General features: G+C 36.8%; 1 protein-coding gene across 1 annotated transcript in view; it reads left to right on the top strand.

Annotated features, from left to right (window-relative positions):
* Nucleotides 1-3,280: 3,280 nt before the first annotated feature.
* The window catches only part of NETO1 (neuropilin (NRP) and tolloid (TLL)-like 1), a 63,102-nt gene continuing 51,412 nt past the window's right edge, over nt 3,281-14,970 (top strand). Inside the window, exons 1-3 of the mRNA XM_009889073.1 lie at nt 3,281-3,353; nt 4,927-5,064; nt 13,748-13,996. Coding sequence (XP_009887375.1) covers nt 3,281-3,353; nt 4,927-5,064; nt 13,748-13,996 — 460 coding nt within the window. The remainder of the gene's footprint in view (nt 3,354-4,926; nt 5,065-13,747; nt 13,997-14,970) is intronic.

The following is a 14,970-nucleotide window of genomic DNA, read 5'->3' on the forward strand; positions in this document are numbered from 1 at the left end:
AGAAATCCTTCAGGGGATGGAGGGAGGCACCGAAACGTAACAATGGTTCTTCGAAGACCCCCCGGGGGCTCAGGCTGCGCGGATGGGACCCCCTCTCCCGTCTCGGTTTTGCAGAGGGCCCACCCCACTGGAGGGGCTTGACTGGCCACGGTTCCTTCCCGCACCTCTCTCTACGCCCACACCTGTAAAATAGAAGTGTTATGGTCAGGTATTGTTTGTCCAACAACTCTTTGCTAGGCTAAGCCACATCCATTAGACCCCCCGGGGGCTCAGGCTGCGCGGATGGGACCCCCTCTCCCGTCTCGGTTTTGCAGAGGGCCCACCCCACTGGAGGGGCTTGACTGGCCACGGTTCCTTCCCGCACCTCTCTCTACGCCCACACCTGTAAAATAGAAGTGTTATGGTCAGGTATTGTTTGTCCAACAACTCTTTGCTAGGCTAAGCCACATCCATTCCAAATCACAGCCTCCAAAAAGCTGCCTGGCCAAGAGATAAATCTCTTAATGTACAGCTCATAATGGAAAAAAATGCACACATCCCAAAAGATGCAAAGATGCGTAATCACAGTGGCACTAGAAAGCATGATTATAATTACACCCGTGATTAGGAGGGAAGGGGGAGGAGGAAGACAGAGAGAAAGCAACAAGAAATTTGGTGGAAACTTCTTTAAAAATATTCCCAAACCCAGATAATCACAATATTGTTGCCATACTGTCAAAGCGTCCCCGAGTGATAGCTTGGAATTAGTGAAGAGTGTGTGATTTTTAATTTTTTTTTTCTCTCTGAGAAGCACTGTTCTTTTCCCATGGCTTGAGAAAGAAAAAGGCAAGGAGTCATAGAACAAAGTGGAGCGCCTTGACTGCAGAAGTGAAAAATATTGTGTTATCTTTTCCCATAATGCCCATAATTTTAATTGCTTTCTGGCAATATATAGATTTTGGTGATGCTGGTGTTAATGCCACTGAGTCAAGAGGCTTTCTCTTGTTTTGAAATGTGGGAGAAGTATTTCCCTCCATCTATCCAAATGTTAGATGTGATACATCCAGAAAAAACTTAGTCTTTTATTGTCTATTACATTTTATTTTCAAGATTATTTTGACTACTTATTAATAATCAATACTGACATGATGATATGCGAGTATAGCTCCCTGCTTTGGAATAACATAGCTCTGCAACTTGGAAGCATCCTTTCTAGCGGTTACAGCTGGAATTGAAAAGACCTGTGTTTTTTCTGTCACCTTAGCAGTATCTCTGTGACTTGGACCAACTCTTTTTGCTTCTCTGAACTTCAATTTTTTCCTTAAAAAAATTGGATGGGACAGCTAATAGATAAAGGCGCTTGAAATGAACCTGTAAGAATCAGATATGAATTGTTATTAATTGCCTGAGGAAAAAAACATTTTTCCCATGGGTTTTGTTTATCTACTGTGCCTCCTATTCTAGCTTCCATAAATCTGTGGGCAGAAAGAACACCGGCAGTTGGCTCCATATTCTAACACCGGTCCACCTTACACTGCTGAGAAATTAGGTTTTGACTGGTGAGGATTACAGGCAGAAATATACTGTGTTCACTGCATGAAACACAGCGAAAGTAAATGAGCAACTTAGTAAATGGGCAAATCCTTCATTGCCTTCAGATTCTTCCACAGCCGGCAGGCAGAGTCCCAGCTAGCATGTATTTCCAGAATCCATCCCTGAGGAGAGTAAGGGCATGAATGGTTGGGCAGCATTCAGATCTGAGCCCAAGATGTAATGTTCTCACTGAATGCCCAGGACACAGAAGAGTTTTTAACTACGAGCTCTGCCAACATCCGTCTCTGTTAGCTGGGGGATTCAAAAAGACACAGGGGCTGTGAGCCTGACCAAGAAATAGTGAATATGCTGCCAAACCTTCATTTTCCCAGCACTTCAGCCTTTCCCTGTTTAATAAGGTAGCCATCATCCATGCCTCAAACCCTCTGTCACATGGGAAGGGTCAAAGGCGTAGAAACAGAGATCTCAAGGCCGTCAGAATACTGGAAACATGAAGAGACTCGCTTCCTTCAGGGTTAAAATTGCACACAATTTGCAGTGTAAAAGCTGAAAATGATGCAAGCACCATTTCTGAAAGGATCATTTAGGTAGCTGGTTACTAGTCCATGATGCCTTTTGGTGTCTCTTGGGGATAAGAAGAGGAATGTGTGCCATTCGACTATATTTGTTAAAGACCACAGGTCCATCAATTCCTCATCATAGTCAACAATAAAAATGGCAGCTGATCGATCCAAAATACTCAGAATAAACACACAACTTCATCTCCACTTTAACTTTAGTGCAGTCTGGGCACTATGTCCGGGCTTAACGCCAAACTAGCTGGGGACGAAACCCCGAGCACTCCAGGAACTGATGGATCTGTTCTCTTTTGCTCTTGCTATCCCACTTTCTCCAATAGCCAAAGAGGATACAGGTCATGACAAGAAAATCAGTGCATGATTTCTTCATCAGGTAGCTACGTAGTCACTCTGATCTTCCCAAGCAGTCTCATTACAACTGGCCAAAATGTTTGCCTCTTAGCCTTTTCTAGTTAAAATGTTATATTTGGAAACTCAGGAATTAGCTCCAGGTTAAAGTCCGTCTAAGAAAGACCACATTTGTTCCCAAGAGCTGTCCTATCATGGTTGGAGATAGGAGATTTCTCTTTGTAAAATGGGCTGCAGATTCACTGCAGCACAAAGCAGCATCCTCTTGACAAGTCAAACAAACTAGATTAATGAGAGTGTTAAGCACACACAATAATTTACTTCACTGGGGATTTACAAATGCTTTGATAGATGTGAGGAACCCAACCCCTCACTTCTTTCATCGTCCCAGTACTCATTTTCAAATTTTATTACGCCATAGCAAGAGATGTAGGCGAGACCAGTGGCACTGAAACTTAGCAGGCATTTTCTCCCTCTGTTAAAATCAGCCATTTTTCCTATTACTGGCCCAAAGTATGATTATATAAATAGATATTGATAAATTGTTTTTTTCTAATATTACAAAAAAATAGGAGGGAAATGTCACTGCCTGGGGAATTTGTTTTAAACCCAAAAGATCTCCTCTTTGTTTGGATACTTTTACAAAGATAAATACTTACAAGGACAGATCACAAAAAAACCTTGTTTATACAAAATGTGCAATTTAAAGATGCAAGTAAACATGAAACATTTTTTTTTACAGTAATTATATTTAACTTGTATTCTTGTAAGAGATGATTACAATTGATGTGATTGCAGGCACTATCGCGCTGTGATAGCTAATGCATATTTCTCTTTCAGTTGTAGCAAGTCTAATCATTCTACATTTGTCTGGGGCAACCAAAAAAGGAACAGGTATGTAAACTTTAGACATTTTTTCAGACATTATATTAGAGTCCAACCTATGGATTTGAGTTGTTAGTTTAGTTCTTGAAATTTTTAGTAGTTCGCCTACTTCCAGTGCTTGTCCTTTGCTCATTTGTTTTGAGTATTAGCGTGCCTGTACACACACAAAAATCCAGTGGTACTTTTTTTTTAACAAGTTAGTCACCCGATGCACAGCTTGATCTAACTAAAGATTCAGCCTGACTAAGGACTGTAAAGTGCCCCCACTTTCAAATTGGGTTGTTCGTTTTGGGCATTGAGCTGTCTACTCTTAAGATCTTTTTGCGTGTTGAAGTAGAATTCGTAATCTGAAACTGGTGGGGATAGAACGAGTTTCTCAAAGGCGTTGGATGCCTAGTGTGGTGAGAGCCAAGCAGGGAGAGTTGCTAAGCACAGCATGCTTCTGAATGCTCAGTGCCTGGAGGCCTAAATTCACTTCATGAAATTAGGATCCATGTCATAGCTTGGATACAGACCAGGAAGAAAGATAAATGCTTGCAGAGCAGAGGGCAGATCTCAGGTGGTTAAAATCATCCCTGGAAGGTACCTGTCTCTGCCCGTCGATCATAGGAGGAAGCCTCAAAGAACTTGGCTCTGCGCATCAGAGGCTTAAGTTAGATGGGACACTCCTTGGATATAGATACCTCATTCAGAGCAAAACACAAGAGTCCTCTTCAGACACCTGTGTGAGGTCTAGAACCTACTTTCCTTCCTCTAATACAGCTTAGGCATTTTTCTCTCTGAACAATCCATCTTCTTTTAGCCTACTTGTTAAAGCATAATGCCCAGGAAATGATCCTTCATCTTCCTCAGCCTGAAGAGACTCAGACCTTTGTCTCCAGGCGCTCTGCCAATGTGCAGAAAGGAGTACAAGAGTTTCAGGGCTAGGAAGAAAGCAAACAAGAAGGTCTGAGTCTGCTCTCTGATGATTCACCTAGGAGAAGGAAAGTTCTGGGCTGCGATTTCTGGCCTCAGAGATATCTATTAATTTTACAGCCAACAGCAAGATAAAAATAATCTATGAACCAAAATCCAGGGGTTCCTCCCCCTATTTCTGTGTGATGAATACAGAGTCAAGCTTCTGCCCATTTAAAACAATTCATATATTCTATCATAATTCTGTGTTTTTTTTCTTGATTTTGCAACTCTGATGTATTCCTGTATTATGGCACATAGCTTGCTGACAGAGCACATGCTTGAGCCTTTTGAGATATAGGAGTGGGAAACTCATGCCTCCCACTTCTTGAGCACGTACTTTCCCTACAAGGTTATTATTTAAAAGCAATATAAATATGTCTCCCTCTAGACATCCAAGCCTCTTCTCTGCTTTGAAAAAAATGTTTTGAGTAAAAATTATATGTTTGTACACCTGAAAAACAGCCTCGTTTTCCCCGAGGTTAATGATCATACTCTTAGTCTCAGAAGAAAAAGCTGAGGTCACAGACAGAAGGGACTGTTTTTTTCTGTAAGAGAGTTCTAAGTGTCATAGGGACATAATAATTTGTGAGCTAATTGTATAATGCTTAATGTGATTGTTTCACAGAGAAACAAACTCCTTCCGAAGGACAGAAACCAGTTCAGTGTGGAACTTGGACAAAATATGCAGAGGGAGGCATCTTCACTTCTCCCAATTACCCCAACAAGTATCCTCCTGACAGAGAGTGCGTCTACATTATAGAAGGTGACCAGTCAAAGAATTTTTATATTCTATCATTAATTGTATTAAAAAAAGAGGGTTTTCTTTGTTTTCTTTTATTATGTGTGAAGAGTAGGTAAAGCCTGTATGATCATGATAAATCTTTTCAAAACACAAAATTTAGAGAAGCTCTATCACTACATCTTTTTCTTTTTTTTTTTCTTTTTTTTTTTTTTTTGTAAAACATTTAAACATTTTGTAGAGCATACTAAGAAATACTGGAAAATATTTGATTTATTTCCTGACATTACTCATAAATTAGTTCAGGTGGTAAGTATTCATGAGTCACTTTGTAATAAACACAGTATAATTTATTTCAGGATATTCAGAGAATGAATAGAACCTAAAATGCTGTAATATGACAGAAGAAAGAATATTTTAAAATTAGTTTAAAAACTGAACACAGGAAATGAAAATGCTTTTGACTTTCATGTAGGTATTTTAAACTTATCACAACTGAATCAGGGATGACAAGCATAACTAGGCGAAATACAGTAAAGAAAGTCATACAGAAAATATCCATACAGTGAGTGTAAAAATTCTTTTCCATCCAAGCATTCACGAAAAATGAAAATAAATGAAAAAAAAACCAACAAACAAAACCAAAATCAAACTAGAAAAGAATAAACATTGACACCAAACAGCTGTAAGACACAGTTTTTAAAGAGTAGACAGCTGCAGGCATGGAAGTTCTGTAAGAAAAGCAGAGGTATACAAGTGAGTTATGTGGCTTCTTTTCATCAGTCCTAGCGCAAAGGATGTTGAAAGGATTGTTGTAAAAATGAATTTGTGGAAAGTAATAGAGGTTAGATACTGTCAGATCTTAGTACCAGAAAAGATTAATCTGGTACAGAAGGGTAAGTCATTGGAACTGAGAAGATTCATTCATGAGTTGTGACTACATGCAGAGTACAACACTGACACTTGTTCTGTTCATGCTTAGTTGGACAGAATTATTAGCTACAAATGATGGAACCAGGAATTATAGAAATACTGACTTTACTAAAGATGCAGGTAGTTTCAAGAGAGATTTTCAAAGGTGTATAGCTAATTCAAATTCAATTAGCTGCTTTAGAACTCCCCACTAGGCACTTCTAGAAACTCGTCTGTCTTTCCAAATCTAGTGCTGGGTTGCTAAAAGAAATATATTTCATAAAAATCTTCCAGGGAAATGATGGGTAGTAAATGTTGTATGTATTGGTTAGGAAAAAAAAAAAATCACAGCAAAAAGACTGAGTTCTCTGAATTCCACTTTAGTACTAGGTAACCTGACTGAAGTCAGAAGTAAAGAGGTGATTATAAATCATGAAGTCAAACAAGCCCTTTAAAGAAAATTTATGCTTGTCTAGTCTTCCCTCTTGAGTCCAGAATTTAAGCAGACTTATGGTAAACATTTAAGTTCTTTCATGGTTTAGTAATTGATTTAAAATAAAAATAAAAAGAAAAAAAGAAGGATGAATGTGTACATTTAATATGTACTACTTGGTGTTATATTTTTTCACACTGATATTGTTAGATCCAGGTCTTTTTGCATCTGTTAATCAAATCATCTTTCTATTATTCCTATGAGACTGGGAAGACATAAGCCTATTTTATCTTTAAGGATCTGAAACACAGATGTGTTTTATCACTAAAGAGAAAGGCTATGGAAAAGAAATAAAAGATAACAATTTTTGCAAACCTAGTCCAGTATCTCAGGCCATAAGGTGCTCCTCATCTTAGTAAGAAGGTGCGTGAAAGACTTTTATTGTAAAGACCTTTGTCTTTATTATATTACTTCAGTACTTATAAAAATATAGTTAACATGCTGAAAAGTGGCAAGATATGCTATTGAAATAGCCTGATTTAGAATAGTTCAAATTGGAAATGTCTAAGAACAATTTAGGAAGGAAAGATTTAATCAAATTGCTTCTATGATGAAAATGAAATTCCATGTTGACAAGTTTGGAGCAATGTATAGTAGAAGGAACAATCCAAATTCAACAGACTTCCTGGTATATTTTATGGGAAAAATCAATCTGGGAAAAATCAGTCTGGCAAAAACCAGTTGCACATAATTTCTTATGACACTGGTATTTTCTGCTTCCTGTCCAGCCATAATCAACAGTTTGGATTGTACCAGGATATTTTAAAATTCGTGATGACAGCAGCTCTATCAGTATATAATTTGGTGAGAACAACGCATATTGCGCAATGTTTTCAGCTCTGATCTCCCCTTTCCATTTCTATCTTCTAAAACGATCAGGAATAGTAGTGTCTGAAATATGTCACAAAAATAAACAGACATATAGTAAGGTATCTGAGCAACGATATATTTAAAAGTGGCTGTTTTCAAAAGAGGCAAAATGAGAAACACTCAATGACAACAAAAATATTTTCTAAATTAGAGACAATTATTTGTTCATATTTATTCTCCTTACAAAATATAAAGATGGCAGAAAATTATAAGGAAGGATAGCAAGTGAAAACCTTTCCCCTCATCTTTCATATTTTGTGGAACTCGTTGGTATACGTTATTGAAGTTAAAGGATTGCAAAAAAAAGGATTAATTGTTTTATTAATAACAATATCTCTGAGGTAGGATAACAATCTACGGAGTGGATAACCCTTGCTAATCCAGGACATAAACATCTATTCAATTTTAGAATAAGCCAGAAACGTCTCTATATGCATCTTATTCCTATATTTATTATTAAGATTCCAACATGCTTCAAATAGCTTCTGGCTGCTGTTGAATACCAAGTACCAAGCTAGAGAGACTGTCGGTATGATCCGTAATAGCGTTCCCACATTGCTGTCTCTCCTTTGTGTGTCTTAGAGAGTTTCGCATAACAGGACTGCATATACCATACTGACAGCTCTGTGATGTGAGTTTAAATACGTATATGAATCACCAGGTTCCTTCCTGCCTGCTTACTTCATTTTTTGCTGTCAAAGACAATCTAGGGCAAATTCTGATGGCTTCCCTCAAAGACAATTCCTACTGACTCTAGTGGACTTCAGTAAGGACTCAGCATGTAGTGTTGTAATAATATTGAATTTTGTCTCATGGTACGATTTTTCCCCCCATACTGTAGCTCGTCTTGAATGTATGCAAGCCTTTTATCATTTCAAAATTACTTTGGTGAAGTAAAAGAGCTTGCAAAAATTGCCATGATCATAGACTGTGAGTTTCTAAAAGAGAAGAGGATTTCTGACTGAAGAAGCTTCTATCCTAGCAGTCAAAGGCGTAAGCAGATCAAACAGCTAGAAGTTTCTTTTGCTTTTCCTATTTTTTTTTTCTTTTCCTCTATTTTAGTCATAATGATAATTAACTATTGGAACAACTGGGAATTTTAAAGTCCAGATTGGATGCCTTCCTAAAAGAAGTCCTTTAGGTCATCCAGAAGTCATGGACTCAGTACAAAAATTATGCTATAGAGGAGCTTCTGGTGAATACCATCTGCCTTTCAAAATGCCTTGAGAATTTGGGGTTTTTTTTTGTTTTTCATTTCAGTCTTCTCAGGCATATATAAAACATAGGAAATAGCTGAGTGTACACATTAAGTTCCCTGTTGGGCCAAATTTGACCCTTGTTTCTCATATTCATGACTCTAACCTGGCAAAATTCACAGCTGCCTGGAACAACCACAGCAGTAGCAGAATCAGCCTTTGCCAGGCTGCAGACAATTTGGCATGTGTGCTCCGAAAGGAAATTTGTACAGGAGATTTTGTAGGAGCAAAGGCTTTTGTTTGTGCTAAAAATATTTGGGGAGTGGGATAGTCATACTTTACACAATATATCTTGGTTTGGAAATATGTTGGTTTGGAAATCCTTAAGTGAAATACTTGAAATACTTGAAATACATTCTTCAGTTTTTAATAATTAAATGCTTATTTATAAATCTATGTATGGACCAGAATTGTTTTTCGGAGATATGAAGTAAATCTTCCACTTCTTGTTTGTGGACATTTAGAGTTAGCTCTCTTGAAGATCTTCCATGTTTTCACTGAAGACCATTAAACTCCAATCCTAGGTATTTCACACGTGTTAGAAAATAGTCATATATCACTGTATGAAAAATCTCTGCTCAAAGTCTTTTTGTATTTCACAGTGATTTTTATGTTCAAAAAGTTTTCATCAAGACAAAGAAAGAATCCTCTTTTAAAAGGGGGCTGTGGGTGGCTTTCTTATCAATAATAGCTGGACACCCAGAAAAAACAAGGGTTATTGAAAGCTACTAGTACTGTATCAGCTCGGATGGATGGGGGTAGGTGTTGAGTTCAATGTCTCATTTCCATGCAGTCTGGTAAATTGAAACAGATTTTTCGCTTAACTTCAGCTGTCAGTTACACAGACTTAGAGGCTGATCAGAATTAAAACCTTAATTGTGTGTTTTTGCTGCAACTGTTCTTCTACCGCAAGTTGGAACCCAATGCTGTTTTTTTTCATTGAATGTAAAATCTCAAGACAGCAGTTGTGTAAGATAATTAGATGAAAAATATGACAAGACATGCAAGCATTAAGCAGTCTTTCCATGGCATTAAACGTTTTTGAAGAAAGATAATTGGAAGCTAAATATGGAAGATTTTTAAGATTTGAAGTAAAATAATTTTATGAGACAACCTCAATATATTTCATTTGGACTTAACAACAACTTTTCCTGACATCGCAGCCACAGAAAAATTTCTGAAGATGTGAATGGGCTTTACCTGTGAATAAGGATACCAGAAATGACCACTACATCCATCCTTTTCTGATTAAATGGCCAGATTCCAGTCCAGTCTGGAAGAACTGCATATTCTGGGCTTTTTGTTTGTTTGTTTTGGTTGTTTTTTTTTTTCTGTAGTTATACATACATTATTATCAGTCATTATTCTGGACTTGTTCTCACTGTATTTCAGTAAGTCTTAGCATGACCACATTTGTACAGACTTTGTCGCAAAAGCTGTGGCACAAGATGTGTATTTAGAAAATACCTGCTTGTTTTAGCTTGTGTTTGGCAGAGAAACTCTTTGCTAAAGCCAGAGTATAAGTCCGAAACAATACCTTTTTTCTAAAAGAAAGTTAAAGTTGGGAGTTTGAATTGTGTGTTTTCATCCCTTATGGTCATTTCCAGGAAGATTTGAATAATTTTGTTTCATAGGTAAATTATTACAAAAAAAAAAAAAAACAAACCCCGAACATTTAACCTTTAACTCTAAATATCATACAAGATGAAGCATGAAGGTGCGTTTTAAACCACATGATGAAAAAGTGCATGGATGCATGTATAGCACCCCTTCCTCCCTTTGCCCAATCTTTTGTGATCACCACAGCCCTCACAGTTACAGAAACGCAAAGCGTTGCATTCCTTGGGAGAGTTAGGAGAAAGGACCTCGTCCTGTTTGGACTAGATTGCAGAGCAAGTTGGGAGACAGACAGCACTTATAATAATACCTAAAACAGGTCAGGAAATAGTCACTGGCCTAAGGACTGACAGGCACAATCACACATGTACAGATGAACTCCTTTGGCCTTCCCAGTCAAGAGTACAGATGCAAATTGCCTGCTGTGAATGATCCTTGACTGATGCAAACCACCAAGTCATGCCTAAGAATGGGTTTTGGCAGTTATGTCTGTCATGGCCAAAATGATGCCAGGATGTGATTTTAACATTTGAAGAGAGTGAACAGTCAGTGGTCCAGCCTCTAAACTCATTCCCTGGCCTTGTTTTATTTAGCAGCAGAGGAATGGTGCTAACAAATAGTCAACGCTCCATTCTTAAAGTGGAGCAGCCTCTACACATGGGAGCTTTGGGGGAAAGTAGAAACGCTTTCTTGAATGCTCCTTGAGCTGATATGATTTTCTTTGACCCTCTAGCAAGAGCTGAGCTTCACTAGGAAAAGTGTCATCTTGACTTTGTTGAAAAATAAATAAAAGCAGAGAAAAGTAAACTATAGCAATATTCTGAGCCTAAAAATAGTTTGCAATGTGAGATTCAGAGTGCTATATGGAGGTTGTGGAATTTGAGCAGCCTTTTTTTAGGCCGTGCTTTCACTGGGTCAATAGATCTCATGTGTAACTCTGCAGGCCTGATTCTCTTTTACCCACACAGACTCCTTTTGTATTATACTGAGGCTATAAATGGCTCTAAAGCTCCTGTTCAAAATCATATCAGGTGACCCACCTATAACTCAATGGGGTCCTCTTGCCCATTTTTACCATGCATTACACAAGTCTTGGATTCAGAGAAGATCTGTTAAGGGTTTAGCTTTGGGCCAGCACTTGTAAGCCTCCTCTTGGTATGAAATGGATTAGTGAAGTCCTAACACAGGAAGTTTATGAAGGACAAATGTGTTATGTTAATGGTATATAAAAAAGAACAACGGCACAGACCATTTTTGAAGCAGGTATCTCTTTGTTTCCGTGGAAAGCAGAGCAGACACACACTGTGGTACGATGCTGTCTGACACTAGTAATACTAGAATTCATCTTCATATCTAGTTTCCAACATTAAAACATTACAATAAAGCTTAGGTAGGTTAATAGCATAATATTTGAATACTGAGTATGTAAGATTTTAAAGACTTAATGAGCATTCTTAAGATGACCTAAAGCGTTGCCAGGATGGAGTTTCTGATACCTGACTCTGCAGTCCCTAGCTGAAAGATGAGTAGTTCTCAACAAATCTCCTTAAATGGCATAAGAGCATACAAAGTACAATCCCAGATTGAAAGGTGTTGATTGCTTTCTTCTGCCCTACTGTTGCTTAGTTAAGTTCAAATCAATATTTGTTATAAACATGTGAAGTCAAGAGTAGAAACGTTTGAATAAAATTAATCAATGATGTCTTCCAGTTATTCAGTCTTTCACTATAATCTAAAAGATCTACTTTGGTCTTCAGACCTCACCAAGAATAGCATTAATAAGATCTTCTTTATGAGCTTTATTATCTGATTTTAATTTTGTAAGTTTTTTTCACACTTTCAATGTAGTTTCATTTCCATGGGCTGTGAGTTTTGTTCAAATATATGTAAAGTTTTAGGGTTTGATTTTGCTATTGAATTTGTATGAGCACAAAGATCACAAATTTCCTATAAATTGGTATAAATAACAACAAGCCAATCATAAGTACTTTCCTAAATGCGTATTTCTTCAAATTGAGAACAGTAGGTAAGGTTTCTTTCCTGCGCTAAAATAAATATTTCAATAAACACGAATCACCCAATTATATTAACGTTGAATGTAAAGCTATTAAAATAATCTTTCTTCTTGAATAACCTGTGTTATTAACTTACTTCTTCAATGCTTCTCATAAACTGAGGATGTATTTGTTTACATGAAATAGTTCTAAGTGGGATCTGACTGTGTGCTCTTATGTAAAGATTTTAAGATTTACCTAATGTCTGCTTATTTAGTTCATTTTAAATAGTGTCTCTTCTTAAGTAAGTAGTGAGCTCATCCCAACAACTCCACTTTAAAACATTTCAAAATACATACAAGATCTAGGTTCCAGTCACACTGGTATTTTTCCTATTATTCCTGAGGAAAGAAATGGATGGGTACTGACTGCTGGAGTGGCAGCAGTTTCCATGTTAAGCTTATGCGCTTAGCTCGGAGTTTGATCTTTCATGTTTTATTGTGAAAAGAATGATAACTCAGACAAAACTCAAAATAATTTCAACCTCTTCTAATAAGCGTAAAGTGTAGGACACGATTCCATGAGAGGCAGAGCATGCACTGACGCAACAAACTCTTGTCTTTGCAGATGGTTTTGTCAATTAAAGTCTATACCGCACCACGATCTATACACTGAAGGCATACATTTTTTGCCATGGACAGGTTTAAGTAGAGGAACAGCACACCCCAGTGACGCTGCAGCTCTTAAAATTGGTAGACAAAACCGTGGGTTTTTTTTTCTCCTTTTAAGAAAATACTGTACTTCAACCAGTAACTATTTTGCCTTATACAGAACATGCCAGGGAATATTAGTTTCAGAGCTCATTCTGGCTGCTGCTAGCCTTAGTGTCTATGAATAAAGATGTATTTTATGTCTAGTTAAGTGACCACTATGAAGTTTCTTAGAGGTTTTCAGTAGAATATTGTTTGCTCTTTGGTTAGACATTAATTTTGCTTCTTCCTTATCTAGTTTCTTAAGTGAGAATTCATTACACTTGTCCTTATGTTTCAAATGAGATGATAAGTAATTCTGAGTATAAGCAATTACACTTAAGCCTGTCATTAACTGCAATACATACAGGAACAAAATTTGTCCTTCTTACTATAGCATAGTTCTGATCAGTTTTTTCTTCATCTTTGTGAACATTAGGTAAAAAAGTATTCTGATTAACATTCTTCCCACTCACCCCCAATATAAGAAAACCCTGTTATTCCAGATGCATAAGTTTCTTAGAAAGATTTTGTGTTTGAACCCTTTGTTCCTAAATTGTATTTTGCTTACATCATAGATGTCTCTCTTAATTTTGCTAAGAACTGCTGTCATGAGCACTTTTTTAAAGGAGAAGAATAGACAAGTAAGCCGGTGGGGGTGAAATCTATAAAAATATAGATGTACTAATTTTCAAAAAAAATTTATAGCAAAACTTTAAGATGCATACAAAATTGATACATTTGATTTACTTTAGGTTAAGGTTTGAAGGGTCTTGGTTTAGAAAATAATAAAAATTATTTTCTTTTCATTTCCAGCTGCTCCTAGACAATGCATTGAACTACACTTTGATGAAAAGTATTCCATAGAGCCTTCTTGGGAGTGTAAATTTGATCATATTGAAGTACGAGATGGACCTTTTGGCTTTTCCCCAATCATTGGACGTTTCTGTGGACAGCAAAATCCACCTATGATAAAATCCAGTGGCAGATTCCTATGGATTAAATTTTTTGCTGATGGTGAGCTGGAATCTATCGGGTTTTCTGCTCGGTATAATTTTACACCTGGTGAGTACAAACCATGACACTTTTTGATAGAAAAAGCTTAGCATAGTAACTTTGGTAATGATGTATAATTTTGCTGTTGAACAATATCTTTAACTGGAACTATGTTTATTACCAAGGAAATTATTAACAGATAGGAAAATGATACAAGGAATATATATCTTTGGCATAACAAGTAAAGCTTATTCAAGGAAGAAATTTTCAATAGTTTTGTCCAACATACATATATTCAGCCTCTGCAGTTTTTAAAGGAATTATTTTAAATCTAATTTTATTAGAGAAAATCATTCAAAACGTTTCATGGGAAGTTATGTGTTTTATGCTTGATTGTTACACTGTGCAGCTTTTCTTTCAAAATGATCACTGATAAAGTATTCTAATAAAAAAATATAATTATCTCAGGAAATTCCATCATTGCTTTTCCACTTCACCAATCATTTCTCCAACTGAGGAGTGGAATAGTTCTCCCTTTTCAATAAAGCAAACTATTACAAGTATTGCCAGAGGAAGTGTGAGGTTCAAATAGTAAAATGTATTAAATATTTTTCTAAAAAAGATGTAAATCTTAATTGTAATTGTGCAATTATTCCTTGTCACTTTTGAAATTTAATTCATTAAAGTAAAACAAAATTCATAGTCATACTTTCCATTAATTCCACTCCTCCCCTCACTTATTAACAAAAGATTGCTGATTTTAACTTTCATTTTTGGCTGCAGCTACACTATACTGCACTGCACTGCTGGATTTGACGTAGTTCTGTACCTTCTTATGTATTGAGTGATGAGTCATACCTTAATATAGCTCACTCTAAAGCACTGTAATTATTATGTAATTTTGTCAATTATGTCACTATTGTTTCAGCTAAATTGTTGTATTAGGTGGAACAATATTCTTTGGAATATCTGCTAAAATGAACGAGTCCCACATTCTGCTTGCTTAATTATTCCACAACTTGAGTGTTCCTTTATGTGGTTTT

This window comes from Charadrius vociferus, unplaced genomic scaffold (genome assembly GCF_000708025.1).
Source record: "Charadrius vociferus isolate BGI_N301 unplaced genomic scaffold, ASM70802v2 scaffold65, whole genome shotgun sequence".
Taxonomy (NCBI): Eukaryota; Metazoa; Chordata; class Aves; order Charadriiformes; family Charadriidae; genus Charadrius; species Charadrius vociferus.